The 26,588-nt window shown below is 27.0% G+C and overlaps 1 protein-coding gene across 21 annotated transcripts in view; it reads left to right on the plus strand.

Moving 5' to 3' along the window:
- The window catches only part of LOC122854370 (TLD domain-containing protein 2-like), a 102,649-nt gene that overhangs the window by 38,499 nt on the left and 37,562 nt on the right, over positions 1-26,588 (plus strand). For 7 of the 21 annotated variants that reach the window (XM_044154950.1, XM_044154978.1, XM_044154996.1 and 4 more), the window contains exon 1: positions 22,341-26,397. The exons of 10 other annotated variants lie outside the window; for them this stretch is intronic. In XM_044154950.1, the coding sequence (XP_044010885.1) occupies positions 25,745-26,397 (653 nt within the window). In that variant the 5' untranslated portion in view covers positions 22,341-25,744. Of the gene's footprint in view, positions 1-7,177; positions 7,968-13,156; positions 13,455-22,340; positions 26,398-26,588 lie in introns of those variants that run through there. 4 more of the 21 variants (XM_044155014.1, XM_044155130.1, XM_044155056.1 and 1 more) reach the window with 2 other exon arrangements.

Raw genomic sequence — 26,588 nt, forward strand, 5'->3', positions numbered from 1 at the left:
CTAGTTTTTGAGGGTGGAAAATTTTGATGAAATCAAGTCTAATGAGCTTGTAACTTTGCCACAAGTATTAATCTCAGTACAAGATCTCAAATGAATAATAACTAAGCGCTCCATTTAAATCTAATTTATTCTTACAAATAAAAAATTAAAATTTTTTTTAATAAATTTTATTTTCATAATGTTATAGAAAAATAACTAAAAATAATAATTATTATTATTCTGAAAGGTAAATTATTTTTAGTTTATGACAACAAGCTTTTTACGTTAAAACTTTTTATGGAGATGTTAAAATAATCGACATAATAATAATAATAATATTGATAAAAGTAAAAGTGGATTCTCGATGAGAGTAGATTATTATTGTTTTTTTTTTATTGCCTTTCAAATCTCGGTTAAGTGCGTCGTTTGCGAATGATGAGAGAGCGGTAGAGAGAAAATATAGTGAAATAGAAAGAAAAATAAAGAAAATAAAATTGTGATGTAAAGTAATAGAAGAAGGATGATGAGATGAAAAGAAGGAATAAGAAGTAAATAAAATAAAGTAAAAAAAAAATAGTGAGTTTAAGCTTTGAAAAGATTTTCTGTAGAAAGTGCGAGAGAATAACTCGATTTTTCCCAGTCCTGATAGCTATCGTCTACCATTGGAAACAAGCCAGTTCAAGAGGGATGGTAACCTTCACCCCCAGTACTAGTTATTATACTGTACACACTGATACATACACACACACACACACACACACACACACACAAATATATAGATATACAAATGTACACAAGTTGCAATAATACAGCAACAGTGGAACAGGCGAGAATGAGTAAAGTAGACGATAACAGAAATTTTCCCTGGTTTTCCCTCTTATATTTTTTTCACATATATATGAATATATAAATACACACACACATACACTTGAATAAATACATGTGTGCTTATGTGATAATGCAAAATTCTCTGAGGTACATTTTACATTATAAACCTACTCGAATTACAAACGATGATGCTCATCCTTAAGTATACATCAGCATTTATAACAGTTGAAGCCCTGCTGTTGTTTTTATCAATTTTTTTTTTTTATTTTATCTTTATCCCTTCTATTCGTCTGACCACTTGAACATATGATTTAATTTTTTTTTTTTTTTGCATAAATTGTTTAGTTTAGAAAATAATAATAATAATTACTATCAATTTTTATTTATATTTTTTTTTTGTGGTAAAAAATAATTGTTTATGCCAAATGCAACGCGAAAATAATTATTTTATTTGATCATATTAATTTTTTGACAATGGTTTAGTTGTTTTATATTTTTTTTGACATTATGTCCTGAGGTTTCCTTTGTTTTTAACTTTTATTTTGGTCTTTCTCACAAAATGAACAATTTTATTGGTTGTGGTTTTAAAAGCCCCGGGCTTACTGCCAGTTGAGCAATTTTAAATTTACTCTCTTGGTTGTATATTTATATATGCATGGGTTTATATAGTCATGTTGTGTACTTTCAATGTTGTTAATGAAATTTTAGGATGCATATATTATATAAATATATTTAGAGTAAATCTTACTCATCTTTTGGTCATACATAATCACCAACCAAGAGTGTGTTGATATAATAAACAAGTTTAAATTATCCAAGAAAAATGGTCGTTTGTTTTTTTTCATTCATTTTCATTTGCTCATTTATGCTTTCCATGGTTGTGTGAGAATATATAATAATAAATTTATTGATGATACTTTAGACTGATATAATTTATTTAAATAATTTAAAAAATTATAGCTCTTGAATAAGTAAAGTTAAATTGGTAGAAAAATCAACATTTTAATTGTAATTTTTAAAGTCAGTTGAGCTTTGTATTTTTTTTTTTTATATACTGAGATGAAAATTTTCTCAAGATACAAACTGTACATCACTTATTGCCGGAGGATTTTAATTTAATTTTTTTGCTAAGGGTAAAAAAGTCAGTTTATAAATTTTTAATAAGAAAAAAGAATGAAAAATCTTTTTAATTTATAATCACAGGAAAGTTGCTTTTTAATGAGAATAAAATTAATGAAAATTTATAAAGCACAATAGAAATATATTTCGTTGAGAATTTATATATAAAAATATGATAAAATAAATTTATATATTTAAAATGATTTATAAAAAAAAAAAAAAAAAATTAATTGTAGCAGATAATTTACTTCTTTTGTTTATTTTTATGTAGGCGTATGTTTTAATAAACGATTGGGTATACGATGATGAAAAAAGAGCAAAATAAATTAAATCTTTTTGTATTATTAAAAACAAAGACATCAAAAACTCATTGGAATTTAATTCCCTTGAGGGTTCCTTCTAACAATGAAAGAATAGAGATAAAAAAAAAAAAAAAATTCAGAGTGTTACATTGGATATTTATCTTGTCACCCATTTTGTCCCGTTTTACTTGTATTCACAAGAACTACCAGAAAAATCACTTTTCATGTTTGACCTGAGGGATAGAAGAAAAAAAAAAAAAAATAAATGACAAAAAGGGGAGTTTGTTGGACGACTAAAAGACGATCGAATAAATGAGAAATTTATATCTTTAGACAGGAAATCTTGACCTTTTCCTTGAGTGTCTCTTGTATTTATTATGACACATACAAGATAAATTACCTTTTTTAGTTTTATTTATTTTACTCTTGTTTTTATTTTCAATTTTAATCATGACAATGAATATATAACACGAAAAATTGATAGGTATAAAATAAAGTTTTCAAATATCCAATCAAGTCATCATCATCATCAAAAATTCAATAAACTTTTTTAATTAATTTAGATATATCGTGATAGATCAAGTAAAACTTTGCAAATTATTTCTTAATATATACTTTTTAAAAAAATCAAAAAATACATATGAAACGAAAATTCAAAGAATAAAATAAGTATAAAAAAACTTTGCAAAAAAATAAATAAAATATATAAAAATTGTTGTGCGACTTTGATGTTACATATTTTCATGTATACAATTGTGATTGAATTGAAGTATATCTAAAAGGTCGATATTCCGATAAAAAGTAGTTTGAAAAAAAATTCTATCTAGAGTATAAAATATAATGAAGTGACGAATCAGGCCATATATGAAGATAAATATATATGAATTTGTTCACTAACTTTTCTGTTACCTTTTCATCAAAACTTGACTATACTCGGTTTATTTCACATTTGCATATGGGCTTTTCAGGTCTCTCGGAAACAACCAGTTTGAATAGTTATGCATCTATATTCATCACTTATGCATTATGCAATATACTTATCGTATATAGAAATTCATTCTAATAAACATTTGTTTGATATAGTATAAAAACTCTGCGACGGCTTTTCATTTTGCATTATTATATCTTTTCGATAAGAAAAAATTTTTTTTCATAGTATAGTAATTTTACTAAAAATTTCAAGAGATCTTCTAATTTTTCTCAAATTTTCTCGCTAATTAAAACTTGAAAATACAAAAATTTTCGAGTTTTATCACCAGAAAATTTTTGGAATGCAATTTTTTTTTGTCTTTATAACTTATAAGTTGATAAAACTTTCACACAAGCTTTTTGGAATATCTGTATTAAATTATTCCTGAATCGTTTAGTAAATGAAAAAATTTTTATCAAATTCTACAACCTTCGTTTTGCCTATTGTGTTACAAGGGCGCAATGTAAGTATACCTGGTATACAATGTAAGATCATTACAGCGCACATGCGCGCATATAATGTCGATGTTGCCAATATTGAATCGCTCCAGATTCACAAAAAAAAAAAAAAAAAAAACTTATAAATTTATTATTCTTATTCGCCTCTTGTTGAATATGTCAGTTTAATTTTTTTTCTAAAATTTACAATAATCCATGAGGTACAGATTTATTTTATTTATAAAATACATATAAAAATATTTTGATCAAAGTTTGCGTTTATCCAGGCAACACATTACATCAACAACATTTTTAATTATTATTATTATTTTTTCATATATTTATTAATAAAACGTTGAATTATAAATGTTTTTTAAATTAATTTTTGATGCACCCAAGTGTACATGAGATCATATTTAGTATATAAATATATAGTGACTGAAAAAAATAAAATTAATTGATGGATTTGTTTGCACTGGCACAGAAAAAAATGAGAATATTAAAAAAATGTTTGTACAGTACACGTGTGATGGCTCTTTACAAAAAAAAAAAAAAAAGTCTCGAGTGGAGGTAAATGCATATTCGCTCGTTAAACATTACTGCAAGTCGGGATAGACTGGCTTTTTTTTTTCCTTTTTCATAAATTTTTAAGAAAACGTTCAAAAATTACTCGATTTATTTGGTATATGTTTTATCATACGTGAATATTGTCTCATGTCACAAATTTAAAAGAATTATTTTTGATTTAAATTGGAGTGTAATTAATAAAAATTTATTTAAATTGGATTTGAGTAAACGAGGGATATGACTCAACGCACAGTCAGACATGCTAAAAATCATAAGTAAAACGTTTTTAAAATTAACTTTTTTTTTTAGAAATATATTTTTTAATGATAATTGAACTAATAAATTATTCTTTTATTGTTTAACATGAGAAAAAAAAGTTTTCTTCTAAATTAAATATTTAAAAGAAAAAAATTATTTTAAAAAAAGAATAAATGATAGTCAATATAATTTCAATCATTTTTCATCATTATGTTTTTATATATTTTCATGGTATAACATGATATATAAGTTTTAGAAAGAAACATAAGTTTTTGAAAGGGTAAAATTGATTGAGTTATATATATTTCTTGAAAAGCCTTCAGACACGAAGAGACAATAATATTTAAGAAAGCTATGAATATAAAAGCTGAGACATTTATTATTGGAATAAATTTATTTTTTGTTAAATATATGAAAACCTTTTTTTTCTTTTAATCATAATTCTAAAAACATATCACGATAGTAAACAGTTTGGCCACCTGGTACACGACTCAATTTTCAATACTATTAATATAGACTTTTATGAAGGACGTGAGTGTTGATTGATGGAGTAAATATTGAACCAGGATGTCCCTGTCCTCTTTGACTTTATCATCAATACATAAAAAATATAAGAAAAGCATTTGGAATTTTAATATTTTATAAGAAAAAGAAAGAAAAAAAAAAAAACATTTACATTTGCTTATTTATTATTATCGATGGCCTTTTACTCTATTTATTTAGCTTAGAAAGAAAGTTTTTTATTTTTTTTTTTAAATTTATTATTATTCATTTTATTATTGATTTATTAAATTTATCAAGTCTGAATTACTTTGAAATTTATATTTATCATTAATAATAGAATTTGACAGTATATATAAAAATAAATTTTATTATTAATATTTTTATGCATATTTACTTTATTTAAAATATAAAGCTCAGTTGAATTTAATAAAAATCTTTTATATTTTAGCCTTGAAAATATTGAATTATAATTTTTTGGATTTTTCATAATACCCTCTTGATTGAACAGTTTTCAAACACTATACATTATTGCATACATTAAAACTAAAAATAGATATATTGATATTTACGCGTATGTATATATCCATCTAGATATTTTGTTGAAAAAAAAAGAAGAAAAATAAAATAAAAACGAAATAGAGAGAATATAGTTTGCGAATATAGGTGAATCCTAGTATGAAGGGGGTTGATGCAGGTGGAGGCCCGGATTTGCCAAGTTTTGGGGCAAAAGGGAATCAATATACAGGCCTTTCTCTCATTAACAGTGTTGGGGTGGTGTTGGTAATGTTGGTGGTATTGGTGGTGGTGGTAGTATAGGCAGTTGAATGTGTTGAATAAAATGTTAACGTTTATGTGAGTAGGATGGGTGAATATCTGGTATTGGGTTTTGACTGTGTATAATGTATATAAATGTATATTTATGGTGGGTGGGTAGGAGACCAACGAGATCCTCCTCTACTTGGTGCAAGGACGGGTGAAACAGCTGTGAGCTTGACCTTGTACTAGTCACTCTGTTTCTCTTCTACAATTCTCATCGTCTATAAGCTTCAGTTAATACTTAATTTTATGTCTCTCTTACTCTAAACAAAAAAAAAAAAAAGAACTCAACATTTTCATGTTAGAATATCATCTAGTATTTTAAATGCCAACCAAACCCCCTTATAACCTATTTTATTTTTTTACTTGTTAAAACTTTTTTTTTTTTTTTTTGTTTAAAACGTAATATATTTTTTTTTTGACTCTTTTTATTTGCACTATATCTATATATATGTAGTTATTATTTTCACATTTATTCAGTTTATTTTATTTTATTTTTGTTGACGTGTAATTTGCTTTTAAATTTAATTTTTTTTTAGTTTTATAAAATTTTTCAAACAACTGTTTATCAGTTTAAAAACTAAAAAGCTTTATTATTTTGTGATAAGTCTATTATTTTTTTTTGAGTAAGCATTTATTGTTATGATTTATTGACGATACTTATCACAAAATTTCTAGGGCGTCAGATTTATATATATGTTATTTTTGCGGTTAATCATTAAGGGAATTTTTTTAGAAAATCGATTGAGCTATACTGTTCGTAGCCATCGTAGGTATGTTGCGATGGATACTAATACTTGTGCGTTGTTAAAATTACAAAAGACAAGGGAATAAAAATAAAAGTATAGCTTGGATGAACATAATAATAAAAGGGTGATAAAATGAAATTATTTTTCTTTGCTTAATGGATAAATGAGCCTCAAAGTTTATTCCCAATTTCTTTTTTTTATAGTGGTTTTAATTTTTTTTGCTTCTATATAGATATATATTTAGGTTAACTAAATATGTTTGAATAAAATAAAGCTATATATAGTAAATTACTTGGTAAATATAAATTAACGTAGACAAATAAGGGCTTTCATAAAATTTTAGTTTTACTTTTTTTTGACCCTCCCACTGTATTTTGTGTGTCACTATATAAAAAAAATAGTTAATCCGATAAAATTCAGAGTATGCAATAGCAAGGCCTTGATATAAAATAAAAAAAAAAAAAAAAACAGTAATGTTATTTTAATTTTTTTTTCAAATTCTCTTAAGCGAATTTACAATGGAATTTCAAGTATCTTAGCATCCAACTATATTTTACAAAGTATATATTTTTCGTTATTAATATTTTTGTTTTTTTTTTTTTTTTCTATTTTATTGCGGATTAAATGAACATGTTATAATTGTAATAGCATATATACGCATCTGGCAATGAGTCAAAAAGTCATAACACAAAAAAAATGTGAGCCAACTCGACATTAAACATTATCCGCTCAGCTTTATACACTGTTGTTTATACACACCTGAATTTATCATCATCATTATTATTATTATTTTATATATACGTTCATACAAATAGAAAAAGATTTTAAAAAAAGCCAACAAGTGTATACGTCGGTGTATAAAAATTAACTCACAAGTGGTAACAGACAACCTGATAAACTTAAAGACGAAAGAGAAAAACAAACAAAGAATTTTTAAAGAAAAAAAATCGAGAGAGAAAGAGAGAGAGGATAAAAATTAATTACAATAAAAAATATATATATACATTTATCAAGTGGTGAGATTGGTTTATTGAAAAAAAAGTGCTCAGAGTGGTATGCTAGATCTTGACTGCTTTGTAAAATCTACAAATGTTGCTTATCAGTATTCCTGAGGCATTTCGTTAAAACTTCAAGTGCGGAATTGTATTTTTCTTTATTTTTTTTTGTTGTTGTACTTTCTAGTTGTTTGTAATAATAATAATAATAGTAATTATTATTGTTACTATATTAAGAGTCTGGTAGCTCAACAAAGTGTATAGTATTAAATTTCTTACTCGTGAAAAAAAAAAAAATAAAAATAAATAATGGCGTTGTTCTCGGGTGGTGGTGGACCACCGAGGACCCAAGAAAATAACTCTCCTGGCTCACCAGGTCCAGCTCGACAACGTAGTTTGAGGGATCGTCTACGGGATGGTATTACGACTGGATTTAATTGGCAGTGAGTAAAAACATATCGAGTGTCGTTAAATTTTTAATAACACCGGTAACATATAACAAGAAAAAAAAAAAAAAATCAAATATTTATAATTTTTATTTTCACGGGTTATTTATTTAATTATTTTTTTATATAAAATATGTATAGTATACGTTGACAATGTGCATCAACACTGTTTTTATATGCATAAAAATTTAATTGAATTTTATATTATTTAATTAAATCCAAAGGCGTAGATTGAAAAATATAAATTTAAATTATTTCATCATATTTATATAATCTGATATATATTTAATAATAAACATTTTGTTATCTGCATCTTTTATATATTGTATTTAAACGGTGATAAAAATTTCCGCTAGATGGTGTACAAGCTTATAAAAATGAAAATTAAACGGAAATGTTATTTTACATTTAAAAGTTTAAAATCAATATTCTAGCTGAATGATACTGTCACTTTGAATGTTTAAATTCATTTTATATATTAACAAATTTTTTTTTATTTTCTGGAATTATAATTATATTTTTTCAAGTTCAAGGGCATACATTGAGTCGAATAAAATTTTTATTTCAATTGCAATATACACGTGTTTATCTGGTAATTGAACAATATAGAAAAAAAAAAAAAAAAATTCCAATTAACGGGCGAGTAAATTAAACCCCTGGAGCTATGGTATTGTTAGAATAGCCGAATTTTACTTTATTTTTTTTTCCATTTTTTTATACTTTTTTTTTCGTGTTAAACGAATGTCAAGAGCAAAATCAAAAAAAAAAAAAAAATAGGAAAAAAATTTTTATATAGGGGATGATGGTAAATATATGTATGATATGATATTTTTGTATAATGGCTCTGGTACAGCGTGTGTTTTTGACAGCGGTTTAGAGAAATACAGAGGTGGTTAGAAAAGCACTTTTCGTTGGCTATAAAATGTAAAGGCTATGTACTATTATATCCCTTAATTTCGACAATGACATAATTTTGCAAATAAACTTTATCAAATATTTGTGCTATATATTTACTAATAAAATTTTAAATTATAGTTATTGCGTCGTGGGTTTACAAATAAACTATATTTTTAATTTCTTTTTTTTAAATTTAATTGTATCTGTAAAAAGCTCACGAAAATACAGTATTTATTTCTGTTGTTTTGATATTTTTTATCTTAGTTTATTTTTTTAGATATAAAACAAATCAATCATTATTAATTTTAATATATAGACTGCATTTTTTTGTATTTTGTATATACCCAACAAGTTGCCATTATTGATTTTTTTGAATTACTCTCATATTGGATAGAAATAAATCAAATATATATTGATATACCACAAGTAACTGCGTGTATGGGTGTGTCTGACAGATGAAAAAAAAAAAAAAAATGAATGTATATATCGGCAAATAAATCCAGACATTTTGTATATAGCCGAGAACCAATTTGAGGCCTTGGCCTCGATTTTAGACTTGGATGTACTTTCGTCTATCGGACATTGTTATGTGTATATGTGCAGTATTATATGTGTATGTGTAAATATTAAATACTGATTGATATGTATATACATATATATATATTTTTTTTTTTCCATTTATTTCACAAACATGAATAAGTCGCGTGACAAGATCAACATGTAATGTTTTATTAATTAAATTAATTTATTTTTTTAATTTGTCTTAAACGAGGTCGTTTGATAAATTAATTTAGCGACAATTAATATTATATTTAACAAAATTTTATTATTAATTCATTTGATTGATATTAAATATTATTTTTTTTTTTTTATTATTTTCCTGTTGATATGTGTGTAACAGCAATTTTATAATACACATGATAAAGTAAAAGATAAATAAAATCTTGTACGGAAGTGATTTATTGAAAGGCTTCCGTCAGAATTTATCTGGTTATATTGAGTGAACGAGTTGTCTATAAACATGACTATGTGTGAATTGGTGAAAATGAAAAACGACATGTATATAAATAAAGTGAATGAGAGTTAGGGAAAAAATAAATAAATAAAAATTACAACAAAGCCAGGAAGTTGTATGAGGGCAATCAGGCAACTTTTTCAATACTTTAATATAACTTTTTTCTCTTTGATTAGTTTGCTGTTGATTTTTTTTATTTTTATACGAAATTTTATTATTTCCTGTTCAAATATATAGATTATTTTTCAAAGATGCGGGCAGTCAATTAATTTAATAAAGTTACGTTGTATTAACCAATCCATATAGTGAAGGAAAATTTTTAATGCATTGATGATTGACTTATATATAAATATATATAAATGACTATGGCTTTCTCGGACAATGCACCTCAGGCTATATGATTTTAAAAAATCCATTCGAAAGGCCACTAGAATAATACAATATTATCCTTGGACTCTTTGAGGCAAATCGTCAAATCTTCTGACATCAAGAATAAACGCCTTGATTTTTTTTTTTATTTTTTTTTCCATTTCGTTGTTTTCTTAATAATACTTTTGTGTATATTACCTTGCTGATGGATCATTGACCTCACAGGGACATTCACCTTGGATCTAAGGAATTGCAATCTCACGTCTTCAATAGTCGTTTAATTTTTTTTAAATTTTTTTCTATTTTGTTTATTTTCATTGCTTATGGTGTACTTTATTTTTTATATCATTATCATTCTTGCTAATTGTTTTTTTTATTCCTTTGGCAATCACGTCTTTAAGAGAATCACGTGTTGTTGTTGTTGTTGTTGTTGTTGTTGTTGTTGTTGTTGTTGTTGTTGTTGTTGTTGTTGTTGTTGTTGTTGTTGTTGTTGTTGTTGTTGTTGCTGCTGTTTTTTTTTAACTATATAAAATTAGATTTTTAAATAAATAAACTAGCAAATAAATAAAATAAATACATTTTTTTTGAAGTCTTAGTTGACCCTGAGAATTGAGAAATATGGGTCAGTAGCATATTATCATTGACGTATATCTACATTTGCATAGTATAAAGTTAAAATCGAGAAAACCCTCGCCATAAATCAAAATGTCTCACGCCCCACATTCTACAAACATTGAAATGTCTAAAAGTCTTGTATTTTATCTTTATTCATTCAATATAGTTGTCTCCAAGAGGCAATTATTTCGGCGCATTTATATATATATATATTTTTTTTTTCCACTCAAGTCCGCATTTCCAATTCTCAAGGTAATTTTATTTTTTTCATTTAAAATATTTATTTATTTAATAAATAAATAGAATTGTAAATATAATTTTATATCTACTCATCGCAATTATATATTATTTATGAATAAATGAATTAAAATGAAATGGAAAAAATTGAAAAATTAAAAATACGCAATTTTCAATTAATTATTGCATAAGTAAATTAAATTGCATGTCACATAGTAGCTTTGTAAACATTTAGTCTCTATATTGTTTTTTTTTTTTTTCGCAATAGACAAATGTTCATCATTCATAAAATTATACTCTGACTATATATGTATATACAAAAATGTGTTTCTCATAAAATTTAAATGGCTTAACGAGACTAATTATTCACATAAAATATGTATATTTTAATTGTCATCGAAAGTCTTTGGAATTTTTTTCATTTCATTATTATTATTACTACAATTGTTTTTGTTGTTGTTTTTGTTGATATTTTTATAATCACAATGTTGGCCTTGTTGTCTTGTAATGACATCTGTTTGATAAGCGATTATTAAATTGCATCTGTTTGTGACACCTGTACCAGTATAACTGCAGACAGTATATTCATGTCTTAATAAAAAATCAATTTAAATAAATAAAACAATATTGTTTTAACTTAAAAATATATATTATTCTTGAAAATATTTTCATATAAATCGAAAGAATATTTTATTAAATTTATAAAGGGGATATTTGTTGATGCTTCGAGTGACACCATGACTCACAAATGGTAATAATCAACTTCCTCGATTTTATCAACAACTGCCATTAAATTTATTGATAATATAATTTTTTTTATTCATTATCTATGAATATACATAAGAGTCTTTCGTAAATTTTATTTTAAAAAAAAAGAACATTTGGTATATACTTAAATGAGAGCAGTTTATCTTTTCATGTTTTTTTTTTCTCCTTGTTTTCTTCCTCGTTGGTTGGCCCCTTCTTCATTATCATCATCGCATCATCATCATCATCAAGTGCAGAAACTGGTTTTTCATGTGACTATGCTTGGAGACGATATCTCGTTGACTGCAATCATCGAATAAACGAGTACTCGCTTCCTAACAGCAAATTGAAACAATAAAAAAATTTCCGGATAAAGGCAATTGCTTGGTTTCATTCCCCCTATCACAAATCTATGACTTTATAAACTTTATTGTAATATATACTTTTTTTTTTTTTTTTCTCATCTACATTGAATTGATAAATTTTATTATTTATTTAAAATTCTTTTTTTTTTGTATTTGAATTTTCAATTGAAAATTTTCATTTGACAAATAATAAATAACAAAGAAAATTTTAAATACAAAAAAAATATATATTTCAACAATAAAATATTTAAATTTAATTTAAAAATTCAATACACGCATTATAATGACGCTAAAAAACTATCCAACAATGTTTGTAATTTTTTATTTATTTATTTTTTTATTAACCTGATATAAAAAAAAAAAAAAAAAAATTTATCGATCGACCTTTATATACTTCCTGTTACTTATTTATTATACATAAAAAAATTCATCAATAAATTTGATAATAATAATTGTCAAGTAAAATAAATTGAAAACAAATAAAAATTTTCATTTTTTCATTTACTCTTGTTACAACAGTAAATAAAATTTCAAAAAAAAATAATTATGTATTTTTTTTTTTTGTTTCAGGTGAGTTATTAATTTTCTTCAATTGAATGTTATCAAATATTATTTCTATGCAGTATTTACGTAAGTACATTATTTAATTTTCGATATGTAAAAACAAGCTGATATATATTTTTTCTATAATTTTTGATTTTAACTAGTATAATTACTGACTGCAGCTATTTATAGATATATAATTTGGAATTCAATAATTATTTTTTGTCTAATCATATTTAAAAATGTAGTAATATTTGTAATCGTAATATTTGAGTAACGACATTTCTAATAATTTGATAACCACTGGGCATCGATGGTATGGGGCCTTAGTGGTAAGACCGAGGTAGACTGTTCGTTGTATATACATTTTCAAGTCAGTACTCGAGAGAGCGTCGTACAGCTCATAATAATTCGAAAGTATTATTCTATTTCCTTTCATGGCTGTGCTCCATTAAATCAAAAAAAAATAAAAAAATAAATTAAATTTCAATATACAACTTCAAATAAACATAATAACAATAGTTTTATATTTTTACTATGTCTCATAAAATTGTGAATATTGCAAAATATTTAAAGTGAACTTTTTTTGTATTTCTTTTTATTTACAATATAACATGTATAGTGTATGCATTCCGTTAGTCAGCAATGGCGAAAATGAGAATAAAATTCCATTAAAATATTTCAAGTGATTTATAGGTAGCTTAATTATAAAAAAATTTTTTTTTTAAATCTAACTTAAATGTGAGCATTATTGTATTTTGTTCAAAATTCATTCAATTTTAATTTGACATTTTGACAGGCCTTTTTATATATGGAAAACAAAATTATGAAATAAATTTTATTTAATATTCGCATGAGTATACATTGACTCTGTATATACGCATATAAAATGTTTTGCAAAGTTTTCGAAAGGATTGGCAGGGGTTTGAAGAAGACACATGTAACATGATTCGACCGTTAAAACTGGCTATATATATATGTTATGACTAATGACTAACTGTGTGTGTGTGACTGCATGTGCATTGTGCATCTTTGTAGTTGCATGTATCTTTACTGACTAAAGTTGTCGTTCATTATGGATATTAAATTATTATAATATTGTGACAATAGGACTAACATAATTATTGCATAATTGTCCTATCATAAGATAATAAGAAATGATAAGATGATTTTAATTAAACACTATTGATTTATTAATCGAATACGACCTTATTGACGATCATTTTTTCATTTTTTCTTAAATTGTTATTATTATTAATATCATTATTTTTACACCAGCCAATCACGATAAATTTTTATTGCAATCTGAGAACCCATGCTGCACGGAAGCTTCCATATATTTATGTATAAGAGGTTTTTCTTATATATTTTTTTTCTTTTTTATTTTTTTACTCTCGTTCTGGTAACATAACCCTCTTTCGCATCAAACAATAATCGTTTTAGCCAGCTCATTTTCCACTGTCAAAAGGTAGAAAAGTTTTTTTATTTTATTATTTAAACTTTTACCCTTTTATCACAATTTATATTATGATTCCTATACATATATTGGTGGGTGTGGCATGAGCCACAAGAAAAAATGACAAGTCGTTCAATTTTCTTTTTTTATTTTGTAATTTTTTATTAAAGAAGGAAATTGTTTGATAAGAATTTTATATAATTATGCAATTTTCATCTTTTTTTATTTCAAATTTACAAACAATAATTCGTTTAATATTAATTAATCTCTTTTTTATAGTTTGAGGAAAAGGTATTTCGGTTCCTAGTTTAAATTCTAGAATACCATTCTGAAAATAGAAAAGTATTTCGACTATTTCATTTAGCTTCAAGTTATATACATGAGCTTACAATCCATGCGAACAAAATTAAAAATAAAATTCAAAATGAATTTAAAGCTAAAGTTAAAAATTAATGAGCAATTTAACGATTCAATAATTGAACAAATTGTATAAATTGAAAACAAATAAAAATCAATATATACCTATATATGATTTTTTTATTTGTCAATTATATCTAATTAATTTTTAGTTTTTTAGTTTTTTTTTTTTTTTTAATGGGAAAGATAGAATTAAAAATCATACTTGTATTTTATTTTTAAAGCCATATAATTATCTTGATCCAATTATAAATATTAAATTAACGATGTCGTTATTATTTAAATTATCAAAATTATATATGAATTGTTTGAAATGACATACCTTGACCTCAAAAAAATATATCATAATATTTATACAAAACTGATTAAATTGCTACTCCTCTCCGACTTTAAAGTATGTAATTAAGCTGCTAATTAATGATTTGATCTATTCTCAAACATCTTATCGGTTGTTGTGATGCGCAGTTTATTTTTTTTTTTTTTTGTACTTTTCCCTTGCTTTAATACTTCTTGATGTCTTTCTTGATAACTCCCTCTTTTTACTCACTTCAATATTATTATGATTATATTGCATCGCATATAATCCCTGTGTTGTCTATATGATATGCGTACCCCAAAACACGTGATCAAAACATACAAAAAGCTTTTGCGTTTCGCTAAATAAAATACAAGAATAAATGCGTATATGAGTTTCAATGGAAAAAAAATAATTACTACGTCTATTTTATGCAGAAAAATACTAAGCTTCTTTTTAATTTTCATATCAACATTACATATAGAAACCATTAGCTTAGAGAATTGATGCACAACAAACAATACTTGTTCTAATAATTGACTCGTTTTGTTAGGATGACTTTATTTTGTTGATTAATTACGGCAAGACTTACGGCAAGATGAAACTAGTATAAATAGCAGTTTCTATACTATAGTACTATACTCGAATACAGATATGATCAAAACATAATAAAAGCTCGTTTTCTAATATTAATAACAAAGTTTAATTAGGCGTGTAATTCAGCAATAATAATATCTATTATTTTTCATCAATAATTAGGCTTTAATGTTTTGTTTTTATAAAAAAAATATCCGGTGTATTTTTAGAAGATATTTATGTTTATATTTATAAAGAGTTCGTAAAATATACCGGGTATATCGTATCCGTTATGGTCTACTGGTTAGGATATCTGGCTTTTTTTTGCTCTGCAATAATATGTAAATTACAGTGTAATTAGTGTAGAACAAACAAAAAAAAGTGATTACTTTTAATTAGTAGTGTCTCTTAACATTATTAAACAATAAAACAACAACATAAACAATTTAATTGTCAAAAAAAAACAAATTAAGGGTAAGGCTTCAAGCCTTCCCTTACCTAACCTAAAAATGTCAAACATCAACAATAAATCACCACAAAAAATGCCAAGCGTTAACACCAAATCACCATCTAAAACTCAATCGGCTAGATATACATCTAGCCAGTTGGACAGATTATTTAAAAATAAAAAAATTAACCTAAATACTCCTAAACCAAATCTAAATTTGAAGAGGAATCATCCTGGAAGTCCTGGGACATCTGATAAAGAAGGCTTTACATTCCCAAAAAAAACAAATAGAAATGTACTACGTCGGCTGGACCAAACAGAAAACATCTCTCTTCACAACTCGTTTGAGAGCTTAAACTCAATAGATATGGAGACAAACAATGATACGACAAGCACATCAAACATAAACAACAGCACATCATCAACAACAACAACAAACATTCCACCAATTGGTACACAACCAAAAAACAGCAAACCAAAAATCATAAAAGCGCCACCGATTGAAATACATGGCTCAAGTGACATTAAAGCTATAACATCAGCATTAGCCAAAAAGAATATCAACAACAATGACATATCTATCAAAAAAATTGACAATGACTTAACCATCATGTGCAAAAACATTGAAATTTACACCAAATGCTTACAACAATTAAAAGAAGATAAAACACCATACTATACATACACACCTAAAGACCTCAGACCTAAAAATCTAGTCTTAAAAGGTGTTAGAGGTGACTTCACAACTGATGAAATTCTTAATGAATTATTAACAACAACAGAGAACAAGGTAAAAATCTTAAAAGTTACCAAATTTATCTTCAACAAAAGTAAACCTGACAGACATCACCATATTGTACAGATTGACCATGATCAATCAACTGAACTACTCTTAAAAATTACCAATGTAGCATACCAACGTGTCCAATGGGAAAAACTCAGGAAAGCAAAACTATTCCAATGTAGGAAATGCCAAAGAATTGGACACGCAAGTGCCAACTGCATGATGCCACAAAGATGTGTCAAATGTGCAGGACAACACGAAGCGAAAGATTGCTCCATAACAAATAAAGTAGACAAAAACCAGTTGAAATGTGCCAACTGTGAACAAAATGGACATCCAGCCTCATATAAAGGATGCCCTTACTTTTCATCAGCATCTAAACTCATTAAACAACAAGAAACAATAAAAAAAGGCCACATCAACACAGCCATCAAAACAGCCAACAAATACATCACACAGGGCAAATCCTTTCAAGACGCACTTGTTAATAACAACACACTTAAACCACAACATCACCAAAATAACAACAAACATAAACCGACAACAACAATCAGTCAGCCATATGGGACACCAACATATGATCCATCAACAAATCACCAACAAGAACCTCCACCACACTGGATGACATATATACAAAAAAATGTAGACAACATTATAAATGATAAATTAAACCAAATAATGCTAGCCATAAATGAAAGATTCCAAAAACTCGAGGAATTCATATCCAAGTCAATCAGTTATGAATAATACAACAAAAAACAATAACGACACGTCCAAGGACGTACCACTCTACAACAATTTAAAAATAACAGCTATTAACGTCAACTCACTAATAGCCAAATCTAAAAGACTTGATTTACAAACATTCGTTAACAAGCATAGGCATCACATTTACCTGTTATCTGAACTTAAATTAAACTCAACTCAAACAATAGAATTCAAGCACTACGACATCATCCGCACCGACAGATCTAAAACTACTTACAATACAACAACAAAAAGGGGTGGTGGTACAGCCATCCTTATAGATAAAAAAATAAAATATAAAGTGGTACATCATCCCAGCTCAGCAAGTAATGAAATCATTGAATTCACCATCATTGAACTCATCAACAATTCAAGCAACACAATCTACATAATAAGTGTTTATGCCAACAATAACAACAGAGCCATATTCACAGAAGAATTAAACAAAATATTCGTAAACCTTAAACTTGACAAAGTCAACACATACTATCTAATGGCTGGTGATCTCAATACAAGAAGAATGGATTGGGGTGACCACAAACTTAACTCAAAAGGTATTTATTTCAAAAATTGGGAAAACAACAACGCTCAAAAATATAAACTCCAAGTCTATATACCTGTTGAACCAACATTTCCATCCTCTGGGTCGTATCTTGACATATGTCTAGCTGACTCTAGACTTGACATCTCCACAACACCAGATGGAAAATTAAATACTCTCGATTATGATAGTGATCATCGTGCCATAACCTTCAATCTAAACCTGTCAAAAAGTCTCACCAATGGACTACCAACAGCTGACCTAGACAAAAAATTAATCTACAAGAGAACTAAATGGAATAAATTCCATAAAACTCTTGAAAAAGAAAGTTATACACCACCACCAGATGACACAAACCTTACAACTACTGAGATTGACAAAGAAATACTTAAACTAGAAGAGCTAATCATTAAATGCATAGACAAAACTGTACCATATGCCAAACCCCAAGATGACATGAAAAAATATATCTCAACACGAGTAAAACAATTACTCAAAAGCAAACAACAACTTCAAAAATCACTCAACTCATGGACCAGAAATAATCAAGACAAATACAACCCAACAACAAAATCACTCAAGTCAACAATAAAAAAAATCAAGAATGAACTAAAAAAGGAGCTCAATAAATCTATTAACGCCCACTGGTCAAATAAAATAAAACAAATAAGCCATAAAGACTCAAGCACCTTCTTTCCTAAACTAAAAGCAATCTTCAAGCCTAAAATGTCACAGCCAATTGATAAAATAACAATTGACGAAAATAATAAATACATTTTAGACAGAATGGAGTTAAACCTGAACAACACAACCTTAACAAATGGAAAATACACCTTCACTGACCCAATAGACAAATTAAATGCCATTGGATCCTTTTATGAGTCTATAAATACACCAAAACAAATTAACACACAAGACTACGCAATCAGATTCTCTGAAGTAATCGAAAACAATGCAAAAAAAATTGACCAAGAACTTGAACATCTCAACAACAACAACATAACCTACACCATCTTCAGCACCACCAACAAATCATCACAACCAAAACCAATCAATAATGACATATACTTATGCAATATCAACCAAGTAGAAAAAATATTCAGATGTCTCCCCAACAAAACATCATCTGGTACAGATAAAATTCCAGCAATTATACTCAAGAATCTACCTAATAAAATAATAAAAGCATACACTATAATCTTCAACAACTGCTTAAACCACTACTACTTTCCCAATATATGGAAAACAGCTTATGTCATACCAATTCTAAAAAAAGATAAAACACCAGATGACCCTTCCAGCTACCGACCCATCAGCTTAACACCATCAATAAGTAAAACATTTGAAATTGTAATTAACAACAGCATCAACAACTTTTGTACCAAACAAAACATCATCCCAGACCAACAGTTTGGATTTAAAAATAAACACAGCACTGTCCATGCCCTGCACAAACTGTTAGCTGATACAAACAAATACGTCTTAAAGAACAGAATGGTTGGAGCCATTCTAATCGACCTCGAAAAGGCATTTGATACGGTCTGGTTAGACGGTCTCATCTATAAAATGACCAATCTTAAATTTCCGGACCATATCAAATTCATCACAAGAAACATGACCACAAATAAAAAATTTATCACAACAGATGGGAAAAATAAATCATCCAAAGAGTTTGAAATAAAAGCAGGTCTCCAACAAGGTACGGTGAACTCACCCATCCTATTCAACATCTACAACGCTCAAATAATCAACTCTTTTGGACTAAATGAACAAGACAGTGATACATATTCACTTGCATTCGCTGATGATTTAATAATCTATGTTGGAGACAGATACCCAACTACAATCCAAGATAAATTAAATAACATACTCCAAAAAGTCAACACCTACTACACCACATGGCGATTAAAAATCAGCCCACAAAAATGCTCCACCATACTGTTTAAAAAACCAACAACTGAAATTACAAAAATTAACAACTGTGTTAAACACTCAATCAAACTAACAACAACCATACCAGGTACCAATACTCAAATTGACATCCCACACAACACATCAGCCAAATATCTTGGTGTAGACATTGATGATTTGCTTCGATTGGACCACCATATTGAATGCCAAATAAAAAAAGCTAACAGGGCCTTCATGGCTAACGCCAACTTATTTCATAGTAAGTCGTTGTCAAAGATAGCTAAAGTAATATGTTACCAGTTATTAATACGACCTATTCTAACATATGCTTGTCAAGTCTGGTGGAACGTTGGTGCTGCACAGATGGAAGAGTTGAGGCAGTTCGAGAGATCCTGTCTGAGAGTTTGCCTTGGCCTCCACAGATCCAAGGAATCAAACTACACTAGGAGAGTCAGCAATGAAATTATCTACGATAGGGCTGGCATCCCTAGAATAGATAATTTCATCATCAAGCTGACTCGTGATTACTTCAGTAACATAATCATCATCAACAACAACCTAATAAAAAACCTTGGTTCTGTCGAGGCCAGCGACTACCAGCTGAGGAAGCATGAAGGCTACTTGCAACCTCAGGATTTTATGGAATGTGATAACGAAGGTCTTATCCAAAACGAAAACAACATACCAATCATATATCACTTCAGACGTCACCGTAAAAACAAAAAAATAAGATACACTGCCAATGACTTCACCACTAGAAGACATGATGCATTTGGGTATTCAACAGCTTTACCTTCTGTGGACCATAATGATAAGCACAGGCTTAACTTTAAAAAATATTGGTGGCTCAACAAAGACTCAAAATTCATCAACATAATCCTTGATAAAATACTAAGACCAAATGGTACCTATTGACTCATCGCCAACATATCAACAACTGACTCCACACCAAGGAATCAACACATAAAAATAAAACAATACTCATACTCATCCATCACCATCATTGTAAATATGTAAATACACTCATCTCCATACCATTATTTATTCTTTCTTCATTCACTCACTCTACCATCATCCCTTTCTTCCTCATATTTCATCCTCATCTAGACTTAACAGAAATTCTTAAAATAATTCAAAGCGGTTTTTTTTAACAACCACAATTTTTCCGCATTCTAAATCTTATCCAGTTTGATAAATATCAAAATAACAAAACAATAACAATAACAATAATATAAATGAAAATAAACAACAACAATAGATATAAGTACAACCAAATGTGCAAAATCTATTAACATTATTATTTCTTTCAGGTTTTAGTTTAAGTTTTAATTTTACCTCTTCTTGTTTAATTATGTACTCAACAAATAAAAAAATAAATAAACTTTCTTAAAAAAAAAAAAAGGATATCTGGCTTTCACCCAGAAGGTCCGGGTTCGATTCCCGGTAACGGAATTACTTTTTTTGAATTTTTTTCTAAAAAAAACTAAAATTTATCATATTTTCATGTTATTTTTTTTTCCGAAAATTCTCTCCAGAAAATCCATTAGTAATTTTTTTTTCAAATTTATAGAGCAAATATATTTGCTTTCTAGAGGCTTATTTCAACTAGATTCAAAAAAAACTACTGGGCCCAAGCATTATTTTTCGCAAAATACCGTAAACCATATTTTGAAGATATCGACTCTATACCTATATATAAAAATTCTCATAGAACACCGTATGTAATTATTATTATTAAATTGTATAATATAACAACGAATTATTACTACATCGGTGTCGTAAATATAAAAAAAAAGCTAAGCTAATATATCACCTCAGATAAAGTTTCATCCCTAAGAATATAATATTATAATTTCTTTTATTTCTTTTAAACATGATGAATTTAAATTACTCGAATTAGTCATATACATATACTTTTAATTCTTGTAATGTTCATCTTAAATTAGAGCTCGTTTTGCCTTATCAGAGTTTGACCCTAATATCTCAAATCATCTTCCGCATACGATGTGTCTTGACTCTTGAGTATTTTATTTATAATATATATTTTATTTTTAATATGCTCACTCTTCAAGTTGAACACGATTGTGTCGTTTATTAGAAGACTTTCACATTTACATCAAGATGACCTTAACGTGCCAATAGTCACGTCAAATATCGAGACACTCACTCACTTATTTTAACTTTACTACTTGCTTTTTATGCTCACTCATATCTTTAAAATTAAAAGCATCATGTGCGATAATTTTTTTTTTTTCTTATATTTATGTTCCAACGCCACTGAATTTTATAAACCGGATTACGTGCCTCTGGGCAATACTAAATGAAAAAAAAAAGCGCAAGATATAAAAATGAATTAAAAGCAAAAAAAAAAACAAAATGAAACATGTATTCCAAAAAATTGTGGTTCAATGCTCACTGTATTGGCGAAATTTCCGGTATCTAAATATTTACTTTCACCAGAATTTACGAATAAATAAAATTTAAGTTATTTATTCAACATTGGAATTTTCTCTCATTCATATACCCATCTTGTGGTATTTTTATTTTTTCTGAACACCCTATTATTATCCTCCTATATTTGGCAACAGCCAGAAGGCTAAACAATTTCCGTCATATATAATTTTTTTTCAGAGCACATATTTATCTTCTTTGCTTGAAAAATATTATCAAAACTTCTCAGAATTTTCGAGGAGTTTGTTTGATGGAAATTATTTATAACTGATATTATTAAACATATTTATGTAGTCTATAATTTTTAGTGCATTTATTTATTTTTCAATCAGTTTATGGCGTACTCTTTTAGCAACCCTAAAATTATATTAAAAAAAAAAAAAGAAGAGAGAGGATAAAATTTTTATTTGATTTAATGTTTACATCAATGGTGTCAAGGACATTATCTTAAAGTTGAAAATAAAAATAATGTTAAATAAAATAAACAAAATAATCAGTATTGTGTGATACTAAATAAGGTGTGCATATAACTCTTTGATGATACGAAGAAATAAAACATAAACATGCACGTTTACTTACTGACAGAGAAAAAAAAAAAAGTACATTTACTTGAGGCTTCTTCATTTTTATTTTTTATCAATTCAACAAATTATTAATTTTTCTATATAATATAAAACGGACGTGCAAAATTGTGGAAACAATTTTTCAATTTAATAGCATAGTAATTATGAAATTATTATAGAGACAAAAATAAATACCAAGACATTCGTTTTAATTCGATTAATACCAATTGACCTCGCTCACTCATTTTACAAAAGAAATAAAGTTAATAATAACAAAAATAAAATTACAAGCTTTTATACTGATATACAATATTAATTCCATATGAGTTGGCACAATTTTTTACATAGTTCCTAATAATATTGGTACATGCAAGTGCTTATTAACGAGTCATTTATTTTCGTGCAAGAATAAAGAAAAAAAAAATTACATGTACATAATAATATATATAATCTCATTTAACTGGTCACAAGACTATACAGTATTTTACAGCACAAAAAAAGCCTGCGGATATTTGCTTTATTAATTATGATTGTTTTTTTTTTATTTTTTTTTTTTTGAACTGTTGACATAAAATACTAATAATTCAGGTCATTTTTCTGATAATTTGAGAAAGCCAATGTCAACATAAATGACACATTGAAATTATTATACACAAAGTAAAATCAAAAATTTAAAGAATTTTTCAATTTTTTAATTTAATTTTTTTTTATTTTCAATTTGAGCAATAATATATATAAATGCATGAGTGGCTGTCTTATCTTTGACAGTATACTTTAAAATTATTTTTCGTTGTGTATTTGTACAAAGAGAAGACAATAGTAAAATAATAATAATTTAATTTATTTGCACATATGCATCTGTACGATTTGTTTATTGTCAATGTTCACGTGTATTGGATCTCAGTTTAAAGACAAAGACACATACTAAAACTTGGCTGTCTCGTATATAAATACTCGCTCTTACATTCGCTCCTGCTTAGTATCATTGTATATTTTGCACAGTAACGCTAAGCTCAGCTTGTCGTTTAATTTATTGACAGTGTTAAGTTGCAACCTGCACTAGTAATTAATTAATATACTATTAAAATTTTAGTTGAGGTATAATATATTTTTAATAAATTAATTTTTAAAAATGAAAAAAATTAGGCAATAGGTACACTGAAAAAAAGAGAAAATATTATTTTATAATTAATTTTTTAATTAAAAATCAATCTTTTGAAAAAAAAAAACAAAAATACAAAATCATGCGAGCCGAGATAATAATGTCACAACGATATTTGTCTGTTATCTTGGTATCTCAGTGTGATAAAGGTGACTGATAAAGTGTGATTTTTTTTTTTAAATAAATTTTTCTTTTACATTTTATAATAAAATTTTAATATCATTATTTTTTTTTTTTTTTTTTATAAATAATCATTACTTCGAGTTGATAAAGTTCCTCCTTCAATCTGCACTTCCCCTTCTATATTAGCAGAATTTTTATCTTATAAATTTCTGACTAATTGATGTATTAAAAAATTAATTTTTTTTCAATTAGTCTGATCGTTGTGTTTCACTGTGTCTCACAATATAAATTAAACGTTTAAATATTAAAATAAAAAAAAAACGAAAACTTTTGCAAAAAAAAATAAAAAGGAATAATGTAATAAAATCAAAGTGACAACAATTATTTACCTGCAATCAAGTTTATATTTATGGGAAAAAAATAAATAAAACAAAAGGAAAATAATAAAATAATATTGGCCTCTCAAGGTCAACAAGATTGTTGGCGAATAAAATTCGCATATCTGAGGTCTGTTCACCTTTACATTCACCTTGGAAGGGCGTGTATTAAACAAGAATAACAAAAAAAAAAACCTCAACTAACCGTCAAAGAACCTGAAGATATATTCACATCGTTGTCTCTTGAGTCTACTTCAGTCTTCGTTGTGTTGCCTTTGTGGTTTCATCGTCTCCAGGATATCTATATTCTTCTGCTTTTATTTTTAATTTTTCTAATTTCATATAAATTAATAATTTATATATTAATTTAAATCCCTGCCACTTCAAACAATATATATTGTTTAAAATAATTTTTCAATAATTTTACAATTTTGCTCACAAATATATTATTACCGCAGTGTTAACAAAAAAAAAAATAATAATAATATTCAAGTTGAGATATATAGGTAAAAGTGTGATAAATAAAAATTTGACAAGGATAAAAAACAAATTGTTTATACTATTGTGGAGGTGATGAAAAAAAGGTGAAGGAGAAGAGGAAAAAATATAAATAAAAAAAAGCAGTCGAGCATAGTGCCTAGGCCAACACACTGCTTTTGCTGTTGCTACTGCTGCTGCTGCTGCTGTTGTTGTTACTGACGATGGCTTGGTTTTAATAATAATACTTGTTCTGGTGTTATTGGCCAGTTGTACGAAACAAACTCAACATACAGCACCAGTTAAGTCTGTCCATAGTGAAAAGGCGGTCGTGGGCTGTAGGTCGGCTTTCACCGGGATTTAATACCAAGCAACATCGAAGGCTCTAACCGCATATCTATATACACACCATCAAGTTTAAATTATTAACGTCTGTTCAAGTAGTGGTATTAACTGAGTGCGATTAAATGCAACTATTCACGTAACCATTATGTGAAATTTTATCATATATACTTGGAATTTATATTTTAAAAAGTGTCAGCTAGTGAATTTTGTTAGTAGAAAAAAAGTAATATTTTTTTTTTACTCATTTCATTTGCAACAATTAAATAAATACTATAACTATAAATTAATAGTTTTTAACCAGTGAAAAAAATTAATGTCAAGTTTTTCAGTCAATAATAATATGGAAATGTTTATCATGGATTCACCAAGTTCTATACCATCAATTGCAAAATTTGCATCGACAAATTCAATTCCAATTAGTATTGAGGAATCAGCGACAATTAATCATCATCACAATAATAATATTATTAATTATAATAATAATAATAATAATGAACCACAACAACCAACAGTTATATTTCGTGAATCAAAAGGTCGTCGTCACAGTGTCCTAGATGATTTACGTGCACGACGTGACAGTTTTTTTTCACGTGCAAGACGTGGAAGTATATTTGATGAAAAAGAAAATAATAAATTAAAAGAACCAAAAGAAACAAAAGAAATAAAAGAAAAACGACGTAGTAGTGAAGGTAATCAACGTCGTTCATCAGTATTTTATGTTACTGATGATTTATTAGAAGAAAATCATGATGTTGTTTTTAATGAAAAAGAAAAAGAAAAGTTAAAAAAAGGACGTAGAAAATCATGGCATCCATTGGCTAATAATAAAACACCAAAAACTGATAGAAAAAGAAAAAAAGGACTTTTTGGTATACCATCTGATGTTGGCAGCACTGAAGCAATTTATGCTGGAAGACAAAAAAGACTATCATGGTGGAATATATTTGTACCAGATTCAGTATCAAGGTATAATTATTATCATTTAATTTATTATATTTATTATACAATAATACAGTCTGATATACATACAAAAGCAGTTTCCACTTTTTAAGCTGCGTCTATACTTTTATTTATTTTGTTATTTGAAAAAAAAAAATTTTATTTTTGTTTAATGAAAGCGGCCTTGAGTCAAGTGGTTTAAATACTTTAAGTAAATG

Source organism: Aphidius gifuensis, linkage group LG1 (assembly GCF_014905175.1).
Source record: "Aphidius gifuensis isolate YNYX2018 linkage group LG1, ASM1490517v1, whole genome shotgun sequence".
Taxonomy (NCBI): domain Eukaryota; kingdom Metazoa; phylum Arthropoda; class Insecta; order Hymenoptera; family Braconidae; genus Aphidius; species Aphidius gifuensis.